The 27,113-nt window shown below is 40.1% G+C and overlaps 1 protein-coding gene across 3 annotated transcripts in view; it reads left to right on the top strand.

The window, feature by feature from the left end:
* grb10a (growth factor receptor-bound protein 10a) overlaps window positions 1-27,113 on the top strand; it is a 72,237-nt gene that overhangs the window by 1,667 nt on the left and 43,457 nt on the right. For 2 of the 3 annotated variants that reach the window (XM_079828704.1, XM_079828705.1), the window contains exons 2-5: window positions 7,895-8,008; window positions 13,930-14,023; window positions 23,207-23,453; window positions 25,830-25,965. In XM_079828704.1, the coding sequence (XP_079684830.1) occupies window positions 7,958-8,008; window positions 13,930-14,023; window positions 23,207-23,453; window positions 25,830-25,965 (528 nt within the window). In that variant the 5' untranslated portion in view covers window positions 7,895-7,957. The remainder of the gene's footprint in view (window positions 1-7,894; window positions 8,009-13,929; window positions 14,024-23,206; window positions 23,454-25,829; window positions 25,966-27,113) is intronic. The other variant, XM_079828706.1, reaches the window with a different exon arrangement.

Genomic DNA, 27,113 nt, shown 5'->3' with positions numbered 1-27,113 from the left:
TATAGTAGCCACCGAGCGTATGCACAGAGAAGCATTATAACATAACTTTCAACACACTCAAATATAATATGATAAAACAGCGCTGTGCAAGCACGACCGGAAGAAGCGGCGTCTGCGGCATAATAAGAGCTCCGCGAAATCCAGGCGCCATCTTTGTTTTGAATGAGTGATCTCTAGCGGCGAAAATTTACATATTGTGGCTTGTAAGGCTAGTTTATAATGAATGAATGTTAACACGTTTTAGTTTTTTTTAATATTTAATGTATACATTGGAATGCAAAATGCCATCTGTAAAAAGTCTATGTAGCACACCTTTTGAATGAATTGTATTACTTTTATTTTGGATTTGATTTAAGTTGAAATCTGCCTTTTTTTTTGGAAAGGCCTATGATTCCCATTCTGAATTTTGATGCAGAAAATGCATATTTGGCGTTTCTCACTTTTATATTTGGTTTTAAGATAACGGTTCTAATGATCTCATATGGGTGGAGTCTCATGCTTGATATTGTCCTACAATGTGCTTTTAGACTATCAACTTCAACATAATCTTACATTATGGGATTGTGCAAATGTTTTTCATTTCAAGAAATTGCCCAAAAAAACTGTCCAGAAAATGTATGTAATATTCATGTGCGAGAACTCTCTCTTTCTCTCTCGCATACGCTAACACAAAGGAGGTGTATCTTTTTTTCCTTTGTCAATGAAGGAAGGGAAGTTGTTCGGTGGTTCTCTAACAATAGACTGGCTGAGTGCAGGGGTTGGACTTTAAAAGGCATGTTCAGGCACACATATATGAGTTTGTCATTCTCCCTCTCTCACACACCTCAACTAGAAATGTGTGGGTTTTATTTGGCAGAGATTCTGCAGAAAGAAATGAAGCAAGATGACAACTCTAAATTGCCGCCTCCAGGGCTAGAGAGTTCATTTTCATGTCATTTCGGTTCACTAATTCAGATATCTAGTGCTCACTAAGGGAGGTGAGAAAGAATAAGGAGACTCTTGATAACATCAAGCACGTCAACATATTCTTGTTCAGATTGCACAGATTGTACCTTACTTCACTTGTCCCTGTATTTTTGGGCACCAGTCTTATCTTGAAGCCAAGGTGACATGTTAGTATAGTATATGTATAGTCATAAAATGAGTTGTGTAGTTGGGTGTTTGAGGTGTACAGTATCTTAATATGAAGGTTAATTACACTGCCAATGGTTTGCGGCAACAAAACGACCAGACATTTTCATGAAAAATTTAGTGGATAAAGGGATAGCAGTGTACTTTATATATCTCTCTTTATCCTCTTGTCTCTCTGCTGTTGTCTCCCATCATCCTACTTTATTTGGCCACGTTCCCTCAATCTTTAGCACCAAACGTAAGTGTTCAATTTCATCCTAAAAATAAACAAATCAGCATGTACTCTCAGTCCTGTGAAACGAGTTAGCTTGCTAAAAAAAAGAGAGATTGAGAGAGAAAAATGTGGAAGAGTAGTTTATGCACTATTATTAGCATTGGCCACGTAGAGTCTTGAGGGGGAAAGAGAGAATAAGCAAAAGTGCAAAGGTTTTGAAAGGGAGAGTAGTGTTACATGTGCTCTTAATTTAACCGTTGATGACTGATCCAGACCCATTGTGTTTGTTTTGGTCCGAGTTGCTGAAGTCTATACAAAAGTGGTTTCGGTCAATCCAAAGCTGGTTTATTTTGAGCAAGAGTGCACTAAAACTACACATGGACTGTCATCCAACCCATCCAACTCATCCAACCCATCATACTCCGCTGGCTCGCATGGTGAGTTAGTGGGAACTCGTGTCGGTTTGCGTTGCGCTTCAGTCTGTCTCCAGTCTGATGTTTCTTTTTCTCGCCAGCTCTTTTGTTTGTGTGTGGTCACACGGGTGGTCCATGTTAGAAAGATTCTGACCTGATTTTGGAGTCTTGAAACACACACATACCCAGCTGCCTCCGATGGACCGTCAGTCCGTCACAGGGCAGTAGCTCTTTTGATCTCCCCACCGTACCACTGCTGGCTTCCAAAGCCTGAAGATCTTCCACGCAATCCAATACAACACAACGCACTGCTCTAACATTTTCCTGTTCACAGCCAAAGCTTAACCTTCTTTGTTTAACTTATTTTTTTTTTTTAGAAATTCATGTTGACCTTTGACCCGAATCACCCTAATTAGGCAGGATTATTATTATAAATGTAGAAAACAATTAAATATCCAGTATCCAACAATATATATTTTGTATTGGATAATAATGGATTAAAAAACACCATATATCGGCCAATAACCAACATAGCTTGATGTCTAAGAAAATGGGCCTCGTCTTCAGGCAACATTCCTTCAAGGTTTTGGGTGGAGTGAGAGACACTTGGAAGATTCAAGGAATTTCTGTCAGTCAGACTAGAATAATTTGTTTAGGTATTTTTACTTGGATATGGCGGTAGTCTTCAGAAATTAGTGATATTTCGAAATGAATTGTTTTCTGAAACACTGAAACAGATATTAAGATATTAAATACATAGATAAATAGATATTAGTCAAAAATGAAAATAAAGTATCTGTAATTAAATTATGATAATTGAACTCGATATTTCAGCCTACACTCTAAAAAAAAAAAAAAAAGATTCTATATGGCACCAAAAATGGTTTTTGGCTCGTAATCATAGGGGAACCTTTTTTAGTGTTATATAGCACCAAATTTGTTGCTTCAGTGGTTCTTCAGCGGTTCTTCGGAGGTGCTATATAGCACCTTAGTCAAAGAACCGGTGAAGAACCTCTGAAGAACCGCTGAGGAACGACTGAAGCACAAATTGGTGCGGGATGTAAACTCACAATTGTGAGATGAAAAAGTTGCAATTATAGTTTAAAATGTTCTATTCTGTGCCGGACACAAGCTTCCATAATGAAGTGATATATATTGTAATTGTGAAATAAAATGTATAGTATTGTGAAATAAGATTTTGGTCAAGTTGCCCACCCCTAGTTCTTTGTTGTCATCTTACACTGCCTTAAAGGTATAAACTGTTAAATGTAATATTTAGTGAATATTCATTTAGTCTTGTTACTTATATCATTATGCTGTGAAATTCACTTAAAACAATTTATTTTAGTCTTTGTGTTTTATTTAAAAATTTTAGACAAAATATTGGTCATTTATCGGTTATTGTCTAATAGAGTCCACCTGGTCTATCACTCATTGAACGTTACATAACGGACAGATACACTGAGACTTGCATGTTTTTTTTCCGGAGGCATTATCATCCACGTGGATATTGAAGTCACCGAATTCTACACATGTGTACCACTTTTCACGCCATCCTATTGATTAGCCCAGCTGTAACCCTGTACGACTGCGATGTAAAGAGGAGGCGTCCTGGCATTTCCCTGCATACATTACAGTACTTGTTTGCATTTAGAATAGCCAACATTGCTGTGGCATGAAGCTTAAGGTATCTTTATCTTGTCTTTTTTTTGGATCCATTTGACCTGGTTCACATTGCGAAGGGCAATATTCATTATGCCTATTCTTTCTCTACAGGATTTCCCAACCAATGATGGTGATGGGTGACTCTTGCTGTACAAAAAGAAAGTTTTAGAAAGGTTTTAGACTCACTGGTTGTCTTGTTGAGCAGTGCAGAAAGAATGATGCAACTCTTCTCTATTATAAAGGAAAGAGAGGCACTTGACCTGTGTTTATGTGCATACTTTAGGGAGGCAGAGGACGGGACACTCTTGGAATGATCATCTAGGCCTTGACATTCCTCAAGACATGAGAGGCAGTGGTGGGATCCATTCACCCATTTAATTTGCCTCTCCGATAAGACTGTGGCACATCAAGCATTTCACCCATCTCTAAATAATGAAATTCCCCCGTAACAGCTCTGTGTATATTTCTCATTATCGAGTCTGGTTGTGCTTTGCTCTATACACAGTGGTTCTTGTTGGTTCTTGTGCAGAGCGCTACCCAAAACACTGGTGGACCATATCGGTATGTGGCAGCTTTATATAGTGTCTGATATCTTGACAATAACAGGTTGGGTTATGTAACCAAAACAATAGAGTCTCTTTCAATCAGCACTCAGAACTATGGGAGGTGAAAGTAAATGAACTGGAGCCATTTGAACTTGGAAAGTCGCTCTTTTTTTCTTTTCTTTTTTAGCAATGGATTTCAACATCAAGTTTAGGCCTCTGTCTCTTTTCATTCTTCCAATCGCCAGATGATGCAGAGAACGAACCTTTGTGAACTTAAAAAGCACTGAGGCAGTTATGAAAGTCAATTTGTCATGCATCTGGATTTTACACCGGATTTAAAACCTCAACCATGGCGATTTCACAAGTTTCATCAGTATTTGCTGTTAAACATGACTTCATTGCTGTTGTGGTTTAGTGTGTCCAGAAGTTAAAGATAGTACCATGCTCTTTAAACACATGCAAGGCTTCTTTTCAGTAGAATTAGCAGTGTGCTGTGCATTGGAAAACCTTTTTGTCTAAATTCATCCCTTATAATGCCCCACTGCTACAGCCAAACACTTTCTACCACCGTTGTTTTGCATCCTACCATGAGTATTATGTTTTTAAGATGTTTAATAGTCAGGGCTTCCTCAAGATTGGTCAACTAGACTTGTTTACTAATAGAGACAACTTAAAGAGTATGGTCTCAATCATCAGCCAGCGTCTCTGTGTGTGTATGTATGTGAATGTGTGTCGCTTCTCTTCTCTGTCAGTATAATGAGCTTGGCCATTGATGCGTAGCGGGCCTGAACGGTCTTTCAATGCTGTTAATTTGAGGTTTTGGTGCCGTGCTCGTGCTCTTGAGCCTTGAGTCCAGCTTTCAGCACCACACGTTTGGGTTTACTAAGTTTGGACTTTCATTTAATGCTAAAGTACCCTGTCAAAAAGTGCTTCCAAGCATGTTGGATCAATATGTTCCGGGATTGAAATCAAAACACCATTTCACTCTTTCTTTCTTTCATTCTTTCCCAATCCATTTTTTCTCACTTTTTAAGCTCTATTCCAGCACAGTCCCCATCTCCCAGCTCTCTCAGATAAGATTGAAATGGTGAAGTGCTATTTTAAGTAGTAGATTCTGTCATGCTGTGTCAAAGAAGCTGGCTGTCAAAGTGCTACAACGGACAAAGTATTAAAGCCACAAATCGCCCGTATCTTTATCAGCAGCAGCAGATTTAGTTTTGCCACATGCCCTCTTTAGTATAGTAATATATAGTGGTCAACTGTTATATCGCCATGGCCGATATACCGGGTGATATTTGGCATTTCTTTTTTATTATTGCATCGGCTGATGTGACGGACACGGGACTTTTACTTTGACAGCGCTGAGAAGTCTAGTGCACACAGCACTCCCATTATCTGATCTATTCTTGATCACTAGTGTTGTCTGGAGTTTTTTTTTCTGCTACTTCACTGAATTTTTGGAAAGATGCACTATATTGCCAAAAGTTTTGGGACGCCTGCCTTTAGATGCACATGATCTTTAATGAGATCCCATTCTTAAGCCGTAGGGTTTAATATAGAGTTGGCCCACCCTTTGCAGCTATAACAGCTTCAACTCTTCTGGGAAGGCTTTTCACAATGTTTAGGTCAGGTCAGGCACTGATGTTGGCCTGGCTCGCAGTCTCCGCTCTAATTCATTTCAAAGGTGTTCTATCGGGTTGAGGTCAGGACTCTGTGCAGGTCAGTCAAGTTCCTCCACACCAAACTCTATGCACTAGGGCACAGTTATGTTAGAACCGGAAGGGGCCATCCCTAATCTGTTCCCACAAAGTTGGGAGCATGAAATTGTCCAAAATGTCTTGGTATGCTGAAGCATTAAGAGTTCCTTCACTAGAACTAAGGGGTCAAACCCAACCCCTGAAAAACCTCACACAATAACCCCCCCCCCCCCTCCACCAAACTTTACACTTGGCACAGTGCAGTCAGGCAAGTACCGTTCTCCTGGCAACTGCCAAACCCAGACTCATCCATCGGATTGCTTGACAGAGAAGCGTGATTCGTCACTCCAGAGAACAGTAGCGGTGTGCTTTACACCACTGCATCCGACGCTTTGCATTGCACTTGGTGATGTAAGGCTTGAATGCAGATGCTCGGCCATGCAAACCCATTCCATGAAGCTCTCTATGCACGGTTCTTGAGCTAATCTGAAGGCCACACAAAGTTGGGAGGTCTGTAGCTATTGACTCTGCAGGAAGTTGGCGACTAATACGCACTGTGCGCCTCAGCATGCACTGACCCCGCTCTGTGGCTGAGTTGCTGTTTCCAATTGCTTCCACTTTGTTATAATACCACTAACAGTTGACCGAAGAATATTTAGTATTGAGGAAATTTCACAAATGGACTTCTTGCACAGGTGGCAACCTATCACAGTACCACGCTTGAATTCTTTCATTCTTTCACCAATGTTTGTAGAAGTGTCTGCATGCCGAGGTGTTTGATTTTACACACCTTTGACCATGGAAGTAATTGGAACACCTGAATGCAATGATTTAGAGTGGTGTCCCAATACTTTTTTGGCAATATGGTGTATTTTTCTTGTGTTTCATTAGCAGAAAACCAAAAACACATTAAATAACAGTACAACCTACTGAAGAGATGTATGTCTATCCCTCACTCCCTCACTTTCATTCCTGTTTAAAATCAAAGATGGCGCTCCTGTGAATAATGTCTATACTGAATGGCTTCATCTCCTCTCCACCCATAGTGTGTGGTGCCTTCTGGAGCAATATGGCTGCCTCTATTAAATGTATTATCAGGCACAAGTCACAGGCTTTAAGTAACAGCAATTGTTATTCATGTTTTTTACTTTGCATGTGATTTAGATGATCATGGAGCTCTTTGGATCATGCTGGATAACATGATCATCTTCTTTTACACACGTGTGGAGTTCATGCTACTTGAGTTTTGCTATCATTTTTTTCTCCTTCTTTTTTTGACCTTGTAATTCTTAATCAAAATTTCATAACTTGATCTTCCGGTGAAACTACAGAATGGTGACCTGTCAGATTTCTTCAATCATTTTGTCTGCCTAAACGCTGATTTAGATTCATCTCAGTGATTTGAATATTTTGAATGTCTTCATCAAAAAGATTTGTTCAGCTTAGTTCACTGAATTGTTCACCAGTGACTCTTTCTGCATGTTGCGTGGTTACTCTAGTAGGTGGACAAGTGAGACTTTTGTGTTATGATTGACATCAAATCATTCACTCAACTGGGTTGTTCAATAATGGCTCACTGATTCAGTTTCCAGTAAATAAAAATTTCCTTTACAACTTGGACTTGAATGTTCTTAACATGTGCTATAGTCAGTCTTAAGGGGAAGTAAGCTGTCAAACTCTTAGAAGAAAGACAATTGAAAAAATAGTGCATGACATTAGAATGATTCATTTGCTTAAAATATACAAAAAACTTGTTGAAGGTGCAGTGTGTAATATTTATAGGGATCTATTGACAGAAATGCAATATAATATACATCACTATGTTTTCATTGGTGTATAAAGACCTTACATAATGAACCGTTATGTTTTTATTACCTTCAAATTAGTCATTTTTATGTACATACACCGCTGGTCCCCTTATAGTGAAGTCATCATATTGCGCCATCATGTTGCTCTACAGAGCGCTAGCTACTCTCTGCTATCTCAGATGACGACATGTTTGTCTCTGTGCTTCGAAAGGGAGGGGTGAGCAGTGGGCGGTTGCAATTCGCAACCTTACCACTAGATGGCGCTAAAATTTACACAGTGCACTGTTAATGAACACAACACCGTTTTTTCTTTTTACATAAATATTGCAAAAGTGGTTGTTATTGTATTTTGTTTTTAGTGCTGATCCCAACTATTCAAGATATTTTCGATATGAATCAATTCTCTCTGTCTTTCTCTCAGGCTGCTGCACTGGTGTTTTGGAGGTGCTTGTGACAGCTCACATCAATTGCGGCGATTCTGATTATGGCCTTAGCTGGATGCCCAGACTACTTCCTCCACCATCCAAACTACCAGGTATACTCTAGTTGTAGTGTTCTCTCTGAAACGATGGTCTACAGAGCTTTGAAGTTCAGCAGGGCACTGTGTCAGTGTTTCTTGACTGTGCTCAAATAGCTCTTCAAGCGGAATATGCACGTTAAACACGAATGCTCACAGGCACATGCACAAATCCTCCTGAACCAGCACAAGGGGAGTCATCTCTTCATCGGTTCCCAAGGGTTCTGTGGCATGTCCGCATGCCTTTCGTCGCCATGGCGTTGCCATGGTGCCGCACAGCTGACACGCTGACATGCAAAGTGGAGGCTGTTGCTATTTATACCAGGGCTGCACAGTCAGCCCTCTCTCTTTATTTGACTGTCCTTGTCTTCTCGCTCTTTCTAATATCATTCCTTTCGTTTAACCTTATAAACTACCCACCCCTTCCACAAACTATTCCTTTTTTATCAGACCCTCCCCCCTCTTCCCTGCCCCCACCCGGGTCGCCTATAAAGTGGCTGGTGCTTGTGAACCTGGAAGAGCTTCAGTGTATACAGTGAAGGCAGGGGTGCGGGCTGCCCTCTGTCTGTGGCCGTATATAACTCTGCAGGGGGTTTCTCAGAGCCACAGGCACCTGGCCCGAAACTTCCCAAGCAGCGGGGCAACACAGGCCAAATATTCACTTTAAGCAAACACAACCCAGGCACCTTGGCTTGCACTGTGCTTTTGCTCTTTTTCTCTTGAAGCATTAAAGCATTCTGCTTTAGCATTTATTTGTTTATTCACTCACTCACTCACTCACTCACTATATATATCTATGGAGGACCAAAATACAAAAAATGGAATTAATATTCAAATACATTTTTAAATATCTAATTAAAACCTAATAAAACCACAAAAAAATCCTATCTTTTTATTTAAGATTTATTAGTGTCTATGGTAATGTTGTAATTAGGTTAAAGATTATGTTTTTATTAACAATGTTTTTAATAATTATGTTTAATGATTTAATTCTGAGTTATTTGGTCCTCCACATACGGTATCTGTATAATACTGTCGACTGAAATGAGAGATTTTTCATAATGATGATTTATTTTTATATTAATTAGTGATTTATCAGTATTGTTTAATTTTATTTTTACAATTCAAAGTTCATCTTTAAAAACACTAATAATATAATACTGTTGTCTCAAGACAAAAATAAAATTTTCAAACTGTACATTATCACACACACACACACACACACACACACACACACACACATACAATAGAACTGAATTTTTAACATTTGCCCATTTACCGGTTATCGCCATGACCTATAAATATATGTCAGGTTATCATTATTGGCCAGAATTTTTTATATCGGTTTATCCCCATGTTCTCTTGCCTGTTATTTTCCCATTTTTCTATTTACATTGACTTTTTTCTTTTCTCCCTTTCCAGTCTTTCTTAACATTTATTCCTGTCTGAAGTGTACTCTTAGTTTTAATCTTTAATCGAGAGTATTTTTTTTCTGCAAATTTCAGTCAGTCTGTCATCTTTTATTCCTCTTCTTTAGATAGGGATAATGTAGGTGGAGAGCTGCAAGTCTCAAGTTGCTTGTAGTTAATGAGGATGAAGATTAGGGTCAGAGGTCATGGGTCAAATGGAGACTTGGAATTGTGTTTTAGGTTTATAGCAGGGTGTCTGCTCACCAAGAGCAAAATGGGAAAGTTGAGTAGTTGTTTGTTTGTCAATGCGTTTGAATATCACGGCAGCACCTAGAATGGGCAAGTTGTGGCTTTCGAGGTCAGAGGTCAACCCCTAAATGCTTTGGCTTTCTAACCACTCTTTGTTAATAGCCTAGGCTCTGCATGGGTCACATGACCTGTCTTTCTAGGAAATTCGCTGCCTTTGTTGCCCTGTGGAATCAGCTGGGGGGTTAAGGTTTACATAACGGACACAAGGCCTGGAGCCTGTCCAAGTACAACACACACATACACATACACACACACACACACCCTCTTGCATTCCTCTGTCATCCCCTGCTACAGATCACACTGCTAGCAGTTCCACTTTTGTGCTTCCTTGAAGAGAGTAAAGAGTATGTAAAAAGTCTTTGCAGTTTGAATTTGAAGTAATATGGCCAAGATTAAACCCCACTTAAATGAGAGGATATAAACTGAACACTTTCTGTTGGTGTCGGCAAGCAGCATTTATTTACTTTTTTTGGTCTTTTAACACCGTGCAAGATTAACAGTACGCTGGCCAAAGCATTAGAGAAGCTTTCTCAGAGCTGTAAATTTCCCTTCCTGTTTTTATAGATGTTTTTCTCTTTTCTGAGAGCTGCCTGGCTTGGTGCAGCGTGAAGAGAGAGCAGAAGAGAGAAATAGAAAGAAGGCAGGCAGAGAAGAGAAGAGAGCACGGGGACCTCTGGCAGAGGCTAGTTCCTGGAAACTCGGCTTCCATGTTCTTAGGTTTCCTAGAAAACTGGAAATTGAAAATGTGGCTTTATAATTGTTTTTCTTTTTCTTGCACTACTACTTCTAGCTTTGTGCATTCTGCTTTGAATTATATGGTGTGAGATTGTGTGTGCGGTTTGAGAGCACTAGAGCCATTACTGTGTGCATAGTTTGCCTTTTTTGTTCTTAGTTTTATGTTGATGCATTGGGAATGATTGAATGGACTCCATTCACATACACATCATGTGCATGTAATTTACTACTGCCGAAGACATATATAAATATATATATAAATATATATATAAATATATATATAAATATATATAAATATATATAAATATATATATAAATATATATAAATATATATATATAAATATATAAATAACCTATATGATGTATTATTTCAGAGATCAGGTCTATATTGGAGTATCTGCTTATTTCCAAGTTATAACTGGGATGTAAACCAGAACAAAAAGATTAGATCACCCAATAGATGATCTGTCTTTTTAAATGTGTATGTGTGGTCCTGGTAAACCCTATGTTATGGGGACAAAATATCCCCACAAGGATGGCAATATCCGAAATCCTTGTCCTTATGGGTCCCCATAAGGAAACCAGCTTATCAATCATACTAGTGATGTTTTTTTAAAAATGTAAAAATGCAGACATTTTTCTGTGATGGGTAGGGTTAGGGTTAGAGGATAGAATATACAGTTTGTTCAGGAATGTACTTTCTGTAAAGCTGCCTTTAATAAGCTAAATAAACAGATTTCAGTTATGTCTAACAGTATCCAGATACGAAATACTATAATGTAGAAATTAAATATAGATCAATTCTATTAGATTCTATTATAGATTAATTCTATTAATTCTAAAGCTAAAGAAGTTCTTCAGTCAAGAGAAGATTTGAGCCAGTCGCACCCTGGCCCCCCTGTGAAGCCGGGCTTGAACAAGGGTCCAAAAAACCTTCCCAACTACCTACTTGTGTAAATTCCACAATAAAGCTACATAGAATAAACAACAAACAATAAGATCCTGGTGGATGAGTGATGGTCTTCCGGCACCGTTTCATCTCTGTACTCCTATTCTATAGTGGATCAAGACCTGTCAATCTGAAAAAAACATGATACAACATGTCTATACATGGCATTGTCATTTGTGTATACTGTTTACTCGTTATGTATAATGATTTTTCAGATCATATTTTCCACAACGGCACACAACACAACCACCACACGGCACGACACAACCACCACACCACAACACACGACACAACCACGTCACGACACAACACAGCACCGCACAACCACCACACAGCACCCCACACAGCACCGCACAACCACTACACAACCACACAACACAACCATCTCACAACACCACCACACAACACAACCACCTTCCAACATGACACAACCACCACACAACACGACCACCACACGACACAACCACCACACAGCACCGCACAACCACTACACAACCACACGACACATCCATCTCACAACACAACCACCACACAGCACCACACGACCGCCACACAACCACCACACAGCACCGCACAACCACACGACACATCCATCTCACAACACAACCACCACACAGCACGCACAACCACCTCACAACACGACACAACCACCACACCACACGACACAACCACCACACAGCAACACACAACCACCACACAGCACCGCACAACCACACGACACATCCATCTCACAACACAACCACCACACAGCACCGCACAACCACCACACAACCACACAACACGACCACCAGACGACACAACCACCACACAGCACCGCACAACCACCACACAACCACCTCACAACACGACACAACCACCACACCACACGACACAACCACCACACAGCACCACACAACACAACCACTACACAACCACACGACACATCTATCTCACAACACAACCACCACACAGCACCGCACAACCACTACACAACCACACGACACATCCATCTCACAACACAACCACCACACAGCACCGCACAACCACCACACAACACAACCACCTCACAACACGACACAACCACCACGACACAACACAACCACCACACAGCACCGCACAACCACCACACAACACAACCACCACACAACACAACCACAGCACCGCACAACCACCACACAGCACCGCACAACCACCACACAACCACCTCACAACACGACACAACCACCACACCACACGACACAACCACCACACGACACAACCACCACACAGCACCACACAACACAACCACCACACAGCACCACACAACACAACCACCACACAGCACCACACAACACAACCACCACACTGCACCTCACAACCACCAAACAAACACCTCACAACACGACACAACCACCTCACAACACGACACAACCACCACACCACACGACACAACAGCACCACACAACACAACCACCACACTGCACCTCACAACACAACCACCACACTGCACCACACAACAACCACTACACAACCACAAGACACATCCATCTCACAACACAACCACCACACAGCACCGCACAACCACTACACAACCACACGACACATCCATCTCACAACACAACCACCACACAGCACCGCACAACCACCACACGAAACAACCACCACGACACAACACAACCACCACACGACACAACCACCACACAACCACCTCACAACAAGACACAACCACCACACCACACGACACAACCACCACACAGCACCGCACAACCACCACACAACCACCTCACCTCACAACACGACACAACCACCTCACCTCACAACACGACACAACCACCACACGACACAACCACCACACAGCACCACACAACACAACCACCACACAACACAACCACCTCACAACCACACAACACAGCCACCTCACAACACGACACAACCACCACATGACACAATACAACACAACTACCACACGACACAACACAACACAACACAACCACCACACAACACAACACAACCACCACACAACACAACACAACCACCACACGACACAACACAACCACCACACGACACAACACAACCACCACACGACACAACACAACACAACCACCACACGACACAACACAACACAACCACCACACGACACAACACAACCACCACCCGACACAACCACCACCCGACACAACAAAACACAACCACCACACGACACAACCACCACACAACACAAAACACACCACACTGCACCGCACAACACAACACAACCACCACACCAACACCATCACTACACCAACACAACACAAACGAGCAGCCATACCTGTTTCTTTCAGGCCTTATTTACGTTCATTATATTGAAACGTGACCAGTATTTTCTTTAAAAAAAAAAAAGACCTTTTTTTTGCTTGGTGAAAGAAAGTAAATCATACAAGAACATCAGCGTAAGAGTAAGCAAATGATGACAAAAGGAGTCAATGATTCTTAAACACTAAAAGTATCCACAGAATAATTTCTGTAGCACACTCTGCATGCGTATCTTTTATATTCCTGCTTGACATGTCTGACCTCCTCACTTTCTTTTTTTTTTTCAGGACAATGTTGACCGGACCCCGTCTCACAGACCGTCCAATCTCATCGGTTCAAGCTTCCAGCAATCCTCCAATCTGAACCCTCCTAATCACCCAGGTGGGTTATTAAAGGGTCCTTCGGTACATAAAATTTCCCATGTTTTATTCCTGTCCATTGATTTACTTCAGGAATGTTGCATTATGAATGACAGCATTTAATTGCATTGCACACACAGCATTGTCCTCTGTGGCATTGTGCAGGTCACTGGGTTCTGGAAGGCCACAGAGGTTACTGGCGACCCCTCCAGTAGCTGCAGCGGTTATGTGCATTTAAGGTTGTATATCCTCCACGAGCTGTGCAAGCCAGGGCCTTCCCCGAATCTCTTAACCGTTTTATAGCTGTGAGCAAGGCTGTTGGCCACAGATCTTTTTGTGTACATGAGTATGTGTGCACATTGTGTGTGTCTCCTGCTCTGCTCTCCAGATGCTGCCTTGCTTTAACGTGTCACTAGCCCAAAGCATATAGATTTTTCAGAAAACCACAGCAGGCTTTTGTGTGCGGACATGTATACATTGCGGTCTGGGCACATTGGTAAAGGTTGTTAAGAAATACTGACATTGATGCATGCATATACTGTACATGTGCTTGGCTGTCTAAATGAGATCATGCCATAAACTTCTATTACTTTGAATTTAAGGTGATTATAAATAACCCTACCCCTTAAAGCACTTTTTTTTTTTAGAACTAGCTCCACAGAACCCCAAAAGGGATAAAATGTGCTGGGGGAAAAAATGTTAGATTTAGGGCATTGCACTATGCACAGTTGCCTTGTACTGAGTCCGAGCATGACTGTCTCCCCTCTCCCCTGTCCCCCTCTGGCCTGCACTCACATTGCACTTAACGTTCCGGGCCGGAGCACGCTTGCGTCTTTACGATGGAACTTTTTGTTTTGACGAAAACGGGAAAAGCACTTTCGCTAGTAGACTGTCTAATAGATTTATCACTTATGCAGTGCACATATTTTCGCTTAATTGTACTGCACATATCAGAAGACTCAGTATCTCAGCTGACTTTGATTCGAGGAATTTGCTTTACTCGCAACGACCCGTTCTAAACCAAAATATAGTCAAAGTAATTACTACAAAGAGTAGTAGCTGTTCCGTGCTCAGGCACAGTTAGCGATCAGACTGCACGCCCGGGCCAAATCGATCCATGCACGGACCCATCTCTTCATTATTTATGACATTTTTTTTTCCCAAATTCAGATCGAAGGGAGGGTTATTCATATTTAGCTAACTTCTGGGGATATATTTGTATAGCTAAGTAAACACTGTCATGATGAGGACTTTATAGTAACTACTGTTTATATTCTGAGATAATGATGTTTTCTTTCATCTACTCTTTAAATCCTCAACTTACATTTTTTTCAAATCCAAACTTTTCTGCATTTTTAGATGTTCAATAAGACCTTATTTAATCTGTTTATTAAGCCGTTTTCCTTGTGGGGACCGTAGAGGGCAGTATCCCATACATACACAGACACATACTTGAGGATAGACACACACACACACACACACACACACCTACACACACACACAGCATGAAAGACCATAAATCTTTCTTATTGTGTTTCTTTCTGGTCATCTGTGGCCAGCCATTGGGTGTGTGTGCATGTGCGCGCATGCTTGCACTTACATGCCTGTTTGCGCTCTATAAGTTGAGGCTGAGTTATATGAGGTGACCTATATTCAGCACAGACACAAAGAGAAAGTGAGAGAGAGGGAGAGAAGTGGAAAGAGTTGGGCACATGAGGTTGGACCTTCTTCTGACACAGAGTTCCACAGTGAGGAAAGAGCGCTGAAAGAAAAACAACAGGAAAGAGACAGTGTGTCTGTATTACACTCTGAAGAGATCTCCGTATCCTCCTTTATAAATTCACTGCTGGCTGGGAATCTTCCTTATAGATTTCTGATGAATGTTTGACATTTGTTCTTAAACTAACTGCCCGTTTATTTGAACTGTTGTTTGTTTTTGTTGGTTAACAAGGTCTGAAGTTCAGAAGGTATTGTGTCCCTCACACAATACCAGCATAAACCTGAATGATTCTGGATAGTTGTTAGACTGAATTAGGCACTGCATTAGACACACTCCTTCCTGAATCCCCCACCCTACAAACAATCCAGTGTGCAATCAAGAGTTTCACTTGAATATGATACATCAAGTATTCAATGGTCCTTAGTAGTACACTTCAAGTGTGTGATTTGGAAACATGTCCAAAAACCACAGTATCACCATTGTGCTATGTCAAAAATGTTAACATGGTAATGGCATGTTCTGATTCATGTAGCAACATGTGAAGTAAACATAAAAAAAACCCATATTCGGTACCATTTACATAAAATATGGAATTATCATGGTAACAACTTAACCTATATCATCACCATATATAGTTATTAGCCTATAGCATGTTCTCTTACATGTAGCATGGTAATGCCATTGTTTTTAAAGTAAGCATAATAAAAACATGGATTTTCATTTGAACCGTGGACTAAAAACATGGTAACCCTTGGTGCCACCTTTTAAAAACTTAACTTTAATACCATGGCGCTTTATGGTAATGTTAGTGTTTGTTTGTATTGTGGCTTTAGGTAGACTAAAGAAATGTGAAATGAATGAAAAGAGAGTAATGGACTGTTTGGAAAGGCATATTTGGACCACTTAGTGCTGAGAGCAGTAAACGGATGCTCTTTGACACTCACTCACTCGTTGTACTTCATTGTTTTAACAGTCCTATTCGTCATATGTGCTTTTTTTGAGAATGCATCTCTTACGCACAGGACGCTTGCCGAGCTCTCTTGTTACATACACAAACGCTTACACTCGGACACATGCGGAAGTGTGTGGGTCTGGAGTATGTACGGAATGCACCGTTCGGACGCTGCTGGTATTCTAGTGGAAGTCTGAAGCAGAGCTTTGATTTAGAAATGTTTTTGAATCAGCCTCTCTGATAAGGTAACTCAGGTGTTAGGGAGATAGCCTAGTTAATATTAGCTAGCTAAGTTAAAGCCAGCATGAAATGAGAATTCACCCTCTGTATTTTCCAAATGCATATTATGGATCTTATTGTGAAAGATTTATCCATGGATATGTTATATTTAAAACAATAACAAATTTAAATTCATTCACAATTCAAAAACATAACTGGTGAAACAACAGGTGACTTATTCAGGACTTCTATCATTAGTTCGCTTAAGGCCATGCCCATGACACACCAAGCCGATGTAAAAGAACTAGCAGCGTTCTGTCTAGCATGTGCGTTTTGTCTAAGTAAGGAAATAACATCTACATCTTGGACTGTAAAAAATATAGACAATGCACCTTCACTCTCTTCCATTGTAGAAAATCCACCAAATTTCCCAATATGCCGCAGACATCTTGCGCTCATTCGGGATCCAAGTCTGCGCTGTAGTGAACGCGGGACCCAAGTATCAAGGCCTGCCCATACTCTTGCAGAATCGGTTAGTACATGTACAGTAGGTGTGAAATAAATAGTTATGGAAATGTAGAAATTGAAGCTCCAATCTCCTTCCAAAAAATCACAAAAAAAGTATGTTGGTGTCTCAGTGACTACTTTACACGGAGAGAATCATCAGCCATCACACCCCTGTTTACATAGCATCAGATAACACACTAAAACCAAACTTATTTGAAAAAACACTTGAACTTACATCAGCATGATTTAAAAACTAAAATATGACCTAAAATGACAGAAACCTTTGTTGGGAAAACTTTTTTTTTAAGTGTAATTTGATTTACTTTGTCTCACATCACCTATACTGGGACCAACCACCTGGGGGCGATCTCAACTTTTTGGCTTCACTTTTCAGGACTTGTGCACACTTGTGCTGCGTCCGAATTCACATGCTATCCAAACTTAATAGTATTGAAAATAGAATTAGTATGTCACAAATCATAGTATGTTGAAAAGAGTAATTCAAAAGATACCCGGATGGTCTACTATTTCTGGTCAGAATTCGAAGTGCAGATCAACGCACACTCTAACACTCGAAATTAAATTGAATGTGGAGGATTTTAACTGTGACGATGATTGACAGGGCAGTTTAAACAGTGACGGGATGCATGTAACTAAGCGACAGAGTCCGTTAAAGATGACGAAGTAGTATGTCCCAAAGCTTGCATACTCTTCTGCTACACACCCAAAAGTATGTACTTTTTCTTCACAAAAAGAGTACATACTTTTACGTCGTAGTATAAGTAGGCGAATTGGGACGCAGCATATGTCTACATCAGCAGGTATCAATAGTCTATATTCGTCATTCAAAAAGGGAAACCCCAAACTAGGACTGCAGATATATAAACCCTAATCTAAGCAGCGCTTGCTTTACCCTTTTAAATATCAATCATGCAGATCACTTTCTTCATTCCATGCAGCTCATGTTGTTATGAAAATATTTGCATATTGGAATGCTCATGTAAGATGACACTTAGCCTTCTGTCTGTGGCATCTTGACTTTTTTTTTTTTGCTCACTTACGCTTTTATTCTTGTGCACCAACTCAAATTCTCAAGTTCCTCAAATCTTGCCCTGGAGGGCCACTGACTCCAACCCTAATCAAACACACCTAAGCAAGCTAATCAAGGTCTTCAGGATCATTAGAAAATCACAGGAAGGTGAATTTTATCAGGGTTTGAGCTAAACTCTGCAGGGCAGTGATCCTCCAGGACTGGATTTGTGGAACCGGCCAAACACCCCTAATGGGCTTCAACTAGTGAAAAAACTGGGCCAGCAGAGGCTCAACGATGGCCCGACGTTGTCCAATGGCCGACCTTTAGCTTGGTTTGTCAGGGCCTTTAAACCCCGTCCCTGCAAAATAACATTCATCTGGCTCCACATTTGAGTGTAATGCCTTCATCTCAAAATCCAGTCAACAAACAGATGCATAGAACCAAGTCTCATCCTAATCCGTTACAATGTAAAAATATGGAAGAAAAGATTTGTTGCTACTTCTGTTTCATTGCAACTTTATTTCATTGCTAAACTAATATTTAGTTGCAGTTAATGGAAGTTAAGTAAAAAAATTCACGGCGCATTCACTTAACTATAACTATATAGCATCCACATCAACACACAATAAAGTTCTGTTTATTATAAGGATGTACTGCAGTCATGTCATGCTGTTTTAAATGCTCAAGGGAGGATACTGATTAGCTGTTAATGTTTTTATAATCAGAATCACTTTCAAAATGATTTTGTCCAGCTGATGAATGATATTGTTTCCAATAATTCCATTATCTGTGTGGACTTTCCTGTTCTCATAGAATGATTATTAAAAAGTTATATTTATAGTTATCACCATAGTTGTCGTCCTTGATGTGAACGAGTCTTAAGTCAATATATGAAAAATTGCTTCGCTAAATGTCCTTTTTGGAAAGTCTACTGATAGCGTGGTCACCTCGCTGCCTTCTCTTTGCTTTACTAGCCTGGATCGATACGGGATGTCACATTTTATCAATGATAACTCTTTGACCTGATGAAGGAAAAGCACTTTGGTGGCCCACATTGCACTAGCATTACATTTTAGCATGATTTGCTAACCTTTTAAACGAGCCAATTGTTTGAAGAAATCACTCTAGGCCCTTAAAAGCTTGGTTTTTATGGGTCTTGATTGCACAGAGTGCTTCTCGTCTGACAGGTCATGACCCAAAAATGTGTCTATGGGCTGTTTTGATAAGGTTGTGGAAGGGCAGAGGAACAACAAAGCTAATTATAAAATGCAGTACTGTGGTTTTTCTTCGGGACCTCAAATGGTGACCCTCAGTTGAGACTCACTAGGTAAAGCATTCCAGTCATGTTAGTGAAAATGTACATGCCAACTTCTGAACCTGTCTTGCTTGCTTCATTTAACAGGCATGCAGCGTCACATGCGACCTTTATTACAGAGTAATTCCACGAACCACCTGCTGTTCCTCCCACAGCACAGAATACATCGAGATGACCTGTTTTCTGTGTGAGGAAGATTGGTGGAATATTTGCTTTTGGAAATGTCAGTCAGTGTAGTGTTGAGGTGTCACGGTTTCAATGAATGTATGCGAGTGTGACTTGAGGGGTTCGATTAGGCCAGGGAACACTGGAAAATGTGGCTGACCATTCGGGTGTTTACTCATTTATACCGCCATCTTGTGGCAATTTATTGCTAGTTGCATGGTACATTTTAAGTGCATCATTTTCATGGTTAATGCTAATACGGTTCAAATCACATCATTACATCTTTTGATTACTGTCCCAGTTCTTTAACCACTACGCCACAGGATCTCAAGATGCAAATGTATTTGAGTAAACAATCCATACTCAAAAGAAAGTAACTTGAAGCACAAGTTTTTTGCTTTTGCTGAGGCAATTTCTGAAATTCTGGGACACCACTGAACCATAATGCATATAGAACAAGTGGACATGTTAGTGAATGTTCTGTGGCCGATCTGTCAAAGTGTGTCCAAAGGATCAGCCTAAAATAATTCAGGAAGCCACAGAGGATCTTAAACTCTTCCAAAGAAATGTGGGTTGGGAGAGGAGCAATGTGGAAACCACTGCTAACCAAGAACATAAAGTCTCATCTCTCTTCTGCCAAAGAGCACCTGGCTGATCCCCAAGACTTTTGGAAGAATGTTCTACGAGTCAAAAAAGGAACATTTTGGATGACATGTGACCCATTATGCCTGGCGTGAAGTGAAAACAGCATTCCAGAATCTACCAACAGTCAAACATGGTGGTGCCAGTGTGAGGATGCCTTGCTGCTTCAGAACTCGCCATGATTGAATTGATAGTTAAATGAAGTTGTGATCTATCAAAACAAACAAATAAATAAATAAAAACCTTAATGTAATAGTTATGTGGGCATGCATTGGTTCAGTATAACATGACTTTATCAACATTTTATTTTAGAATTTATATCATTTATTACATTTGAATTCTTCTCATGCACGGCACGCACACACACACACACACAAACAAATAAATATACAGGTGCTGGTCATATAATTAGAATATCATCAAAACATTTATTTCACTAATTCCATTCAAAAAGTGAAACTTGTTTATTATATTAACTCATTACACACAGACTGATATATTTCAAATGTTTATTTCTTTTAATTTTGATGATTATAACTGACAACTAAGGAAAATCCCAAATTCAGTATCTCAGAAAATTAGAATATTGCTTAAGACCAATACAAAGAAAGGATTTTTTAGAAATCTTGGCCAACTGAAAAGTATGAACATGAACAGTATGAGCATGTACAGAACTCAATACTTTGTTGGGGTTCCTTTTGCCTGAATTACTGCAGCAATGCGGCGTGGCATGGAGTCGATCAGTCTTTGGCACTGCTCAGGTGTTATGAGAGCCCAGGTTGCTCTGTTAGTGGCCTTCAGCTCTTCTGCATTGTTGGGTCTGGCATATCGCATCTTCCTTTTCACAATACCCCATAGATTTTCTATGGGGTTAAGGTCAGGCGAGTTTGCTGGCCAATGAAGGACAGGGATACCATGGCCCTTAAACCAGGTACTGGTTGCTTTGGCACTGTGTGCAGGTGCCAAGTCCTGTTGGAAAATGAAATCTGCATCTCCATAAAGTTGGTCAGCAGCAGGAAGTGCTCTAAAACTTCCTGGTATACGGCTGCGTTGACCTTGGACCTCAGAAAACACAGTGGACCAACACCAGCAGATGACATGGCACCCCAAACCATCACTGACTGTGGAAACTTTACACTGGACCTCAAGCAACGTAGATTGTGTGCCTCTCCTCTCTTCCTCCAGACTCTGGGACCCTGATTTCCAAAGTAAATGCAAAATTTACTTTCATCAGAGAACATAACTTTGGACCACTCAGTCCAGTCTTTTTTGTCTTTTAGCCCAGGCGAGACGCTTCTGACGCTGTCTGTTGTTCAAGAGTGGCTTGACACAAGGAATGCGACAGCTGAAACTCATGTCTTGCATACGTCTGTGCGTAGTGGTTCTTGAAGCACTGACTCCAGCTGCAGTCCACTCTTTGTGAATCTCCCCCACATTTTTGAATTGTTTTTTATTTCACAATCCTCTCCAGGGTGCGGTTATCCCTATTGCTTGTACACTTATTTTCTACCACATCTTTTCCTTCCCTTCGCCTCTCTATTAATATGCTTGGACACAGAGCTCTGTGAACAGCCAGCCTCTTTTGCAAATGAGTGAATGGTGTCTTGCCCTCCTTGTGCAAGGTGTCAATTGTCGTCTTTTGGACAACTGTCAAGTCAGTAGTCTTCCCCATGATTGTGTAGCCTACAGAATTAGACTGAGAGACCATTTAAAGGCCTTTGCAGGTGTTTTGAGTTAATTAGCTGATTAGAGTGTGGCACCAGGTGTCTTCAATATTGAACCTTTTCACAATATTGAACCTTTTCATAATATTCAAATTTTCTGAGATGCTGATTTTGGGATTTTCCTTAGTTGTCAGTTATAATCATCAAAATTAAAAGAAAATTAAACATTTGAAATATATCAGTCTGTGTGTAATGAATGAATGAATATAATATACAAGTTTCACTTTTTGAATGGAATTAGCGAAATAAATAAACTTTTGGATGATATTCTAATTATATGACCAGCACCTGTATACACGCACTACAATTCAGAAGTTTGGGGTTGGTAAGTTTTATGAAAGTCTCTAATGCAAAAACTGTTTTCTATTACAGAAAATAGAAAATGACTGTTCTCTATTCTAATATATTTAAAAATGCATTTTATTTATTCCTGTCATGGCAAAGCTGAATTTCCAGTTTCCAGTGTCACATGATCAGAAATGCTCAAGAAAAATGTCTTCTTATTATGAATGTTAAACACAATTGTGCTGCCATGATGCTATGCATCTTTGCATAGAAATGTCTAAAAACAGCATTTATTGGAAAGAGAAAATGTTTTTCTTTTTACATTATAAATGTTTTTACTATTACTTAATTTAATGTATACGTGCTAAATAAGTTTTATTTGTCTTTTTTAAATTACTTTTTTGCCTTTTTATGTGACATAAAAATGCTTCTGCAGCATGACAAATAAAAAAGTACAAATATTGCACATAGTCTAAGTAATATGCATAATAATCAATTAATTACAGTGTCCTATTGTATGTGAATTGAATGTATTTGTTAAGTCTGCTCTCAGTATCGTGGCTGCTGCTGATACACTTTTGTGGCTTGTGAATGACGTAAGACTCAATTTCTCTCTCTCCATGCATGTTTTGTTTTGCTGCAGAGGATGATGTAGATCTGGAGGCCCTGGTGAATGACATGGCCTCTCTTTCATCCTATGAGAGCATCTATGCAACCTGTGGGACCCAGCATTCGGACTCCGCTCCCCTCTTGCACCGCACCGATGGCAGTGGGCTCCATGGCAACAGAGTGGCCCCACAGCTACGGGCCCTCAGTAATAAAGTGACCACCCCCCACTCTCCAGCCCAAAAGCTCCGGCGATCTCAGCCAATGCACATACAGGCTGTCAGGTAATGGATATGCACAGTGCATTTATTTTTTCTTCTTCTTTTTTTTACTGGTTACAGAAACCTGAGAACATCAATTAAGTTATGACCTCCAGTCCTGGAAAATCATACAAATTTTGAAATTGAGAGTCATTTTTTCTACACTTGAAAAAATACAGCAGCAAAAACTGTAATCTTGAATAACGCTCAAAACATAATTACAATTTAAATGCAGCCATTACTCCAGTCTTCAGTGTCACATGATCCTTCACAAATCGTTCTAATACGCTGATTTGGTGATCAGTGTTGAAAACAATTGTGCTTCTAAACATTTCAGCATTCTTTGATGAATAGAATTTATTTTAAATGTAATTTTGTAAATGTAAAACTATTTGCTGCTATTTTTGATCAATTTAAAGCAATTGAATCCTTGCTATATAAAAATATTAATGTCAGTAAAAAAATATTACTGAACCAAAACGTTTGTACGATAGTGTACTTGTGCTCCATTATGCTGTAATATTGATTTTTTTTGAGTTTGAGTTTTTTTTAAATGATTATTTTTATTGAAATTATTTGGTCGAAAGGTTTTGGACGTGTGTGTGTGTGTGTGTGTGTGTGTGTGTGTGTGTGTGTGTCAAAATGTCCCCACAAAGATAGCAATATCCGAAATCCTCATCCTTGTGGGGACATTTTTAGGTCCCCATGAGGAAAACATCTTATAAATCAGACTAAGTGATGTTTTTTGAAAATGTAAAATTGCAGAATGTCTCCTGTGAGGGTTAGGTTTAGGGGCAGGGGCAGTGTAGGGGGATAGAATATACGGTATGTACAGTATAAAAACCATTACGCCTATGGAAAGTCCCCATAAAAGATGAAAACACTACGTGTGTGTGTGTGGCTAGCTGTGCATTAAAGGATTTTAATACACAACGTGGAGGTAAAGAACCACCCGATGCGAAGTGGATCTAGCATTCTGCACTCTTTGAATCAGAAACAGAGATAAGGTAGTGCCTAAGATTACATTTATTTGAACTAATTATCAAGAGAGAGGGAGAGAGAGATCGATTCGCACCTGCGTCTGTTCAGTGTCCCTCTTAACAATGAAGATTTTTATTACTTCAAAATAGTAACAAAAAAATCCCCAATGTTGCCGAGAAATATAATGTAGTGATCCAGTAGCTTAGCTATTTTATGACTAAAAGTTGTGGGTTGGCGTTGATAGCAAGTTTCTGTGCTCCTGAATGTTTGTGTGTGTGTGCAGCACGATCTCCGCTCAGAATGCGAGTGACGTAGCCTATGTGTGTGTGCACTTCGATAAAAATATTATAGCATTAATATAGAAGGGTGATTCAACTGACTTGGAACTACCTGTGCATTTAAACGATTTTATTTCACCCCTTCCAGCCAATCAGAATCAAGTATTAAGACAGACCATGTCTATACCATGTCAATATATATATATACTGTATATAATTAATCATTGGGTTAATTAGCACTTTGTCGTTTTGGATCTAAAAAAAAAGCAGTAAGTCATCTTCTCATAGTCATAATCTTTTCTCTTTTCGAAATCCTCTCAGAGTGCTTATTCTAATCAGCTCTTTTACACCTCACTTTTCTGCAGGGCTTCTGTGTCGTTCGCTGTCTTTCATCCGCTCTTCTCTGATCTCCATGACAGCAGGGTGTAGTTTCACACACATACACACATCGAGATGGGTTCACTCAGAGGTTTCAGTCTCTACACACTCACACAGACACACGGTCTTCTTTCGTTCTGACTCGGCCATGAACCCTGAACGGCCCACCCCCTGCTACGGTTCGGATTTAAAAAATTCCCTCAGTTATTCCCTCAGTTATTATGGTCGTTCCAACTGTGCTGAGGCAGTCATGTATTATTCCCGGTCTTATTGATGTAGATCAAAGAGCCGAAGAGGAGTTAAAAATCTGCAGTCTATGTGTCTGTCTGCTGAACTCTGCCGCACACTATGAGAGTTCATGAACTGATTCTCGGTTAACTAAGTGGGTTTTAAATCTCTCGGTTTCATTCATATATTCTGTAGTAGAATCCGTAATGCAGCGGTGAGAATTTCATGTGGATTCTTCTGATTTATTTTTCATTAGCCTATCACTTTACAGCGCTGAAGTTTTCAGGGAACTTTAGGGCTTTAATTCCCTGCTTGCTTTCATATTGATTAAAATGCAGATGATATCGGGAATAAGGCATAGTTATTGAAGCAATGAGACCCCTTAATGAGACGAGATGAAACTAACAAGGTGGTTCGGTTAGATGTTTTAGTACTGGGTATTTTAGCCCCAGGAACGGTATGCATTTTTTAATAGTTTTAAGGATGAGTTCAGTACAAAAACACAAAAATGTTCTTTCTGTGTCACCCCTTGTAGGCGACTTCAAGAAGAAGAGTTGCAAGTTCGTCCGGCGTCTTTGCCAGCTATTCCCAACCCTTTCCCTGAGCTCTGCAGCCCCTCGGGATCTCCTGTGCTGAGTCCTGGATCTCTGCCACAGCCATCGGAATCACATGTAAGAGTTGAAAACCGACACTGCGGCTCCGAACCCTGTAGCTATTATCTATCAGATACGCACGAGATGTTCCATGAGTGATTTATTGCTGGTATGAGACTTGAACCTCACTTCCTGGTTACAGTGCATCTGGCGTCCTCGTATGTTCTCACTTATGTTCATACAAAACCTGATGGGGGTACAGTGAGTTTAAGAGAAACTTGCATGATTGGAGGTTAATTAGGTCTCGGCTGGTTTTGTTGTATTTCCTGGAAAACTAGTTCTGCCCTACCTTAGGCAGCTCACTAGATTTTGAAACCAATGTGGCATTTCTCTATGTATGCAGTATTTTAGGCATCAGAGGTGTATACGCAAAGACTGTACTCTTATAATTGGTAGCAAAGTCATGAAGATTAGGGAAAACCAATCCTGTCCTACATTTTTTTTTCTTCTTGTTTGAAAAGCCATTTTACTCGGCTATATATCACAGTAGTGAAGAAAAGACTATTACAACTTCCATTTCATGTCTCATTATTTTACAGTATTTCTGTGTGCTCTCTGTATTTTTTCCACTTAGAGCTGCTAATGTCAGTCTCTACATGAGTTACGCAAACACTTAAAGCGTATCTTAACCGATTCTTTTAATTGTTATGTCAGTAGTATATGTAAATAGTCAAGTCACCTTTATTTATATAGTGCTTTTTACAATGCCGATTGTCTCAAAGCAGCTTCACAGTGTTAAAAACGGAAAATAATGCAACTGAATTTGATTCGGCTGTACAGCCACTCTGGAGAAAGCGGTGATGTCATCCAGCTCATTACAATTATCATATAGTGTCAAAGCGGGCGGATCAGTAATATAGTTGAGTATTTAGTTTCCCCAACTGAACAAGCCAAAGGCGACAGAGTCGACGGTGGCAAGGAATCCAAACTCCATCAGGTGACATATTGGAGAAAAAAAACTTGGGAGAAACCAGGCTCAGTCGGGGTGCCAGTTCTCCTCTGGCCAACGAGCAAACAGTGTATGGTTATGATTCTGGCAACATTACAAATCAGAAGTCAAATAAACAATGTTTATTTATTCTCTGTGTTACCTGGACTAAGAAATTCATGTTTATTTGTTAGCAAAAGTCTGCCGGATGATGTGTTTTACTTTTTAATTTTGTCCA

This window comes from Gobio gobio (assembly GCF_949357685.1).
Source record: "Gobio gobio genome assembly, chromosome: 11".
Classification (NCBI taxonomy): Eukaryota; Metazoa; Chordata; class Actinopteri; order Cypriniformes; family Gobionidae; genus Gobio; species Gobio gobio.
Note: the sequence above shows the minus strand (reverse complement) of the source record. Positions and strands in the feature narration are given on the sequence as shown.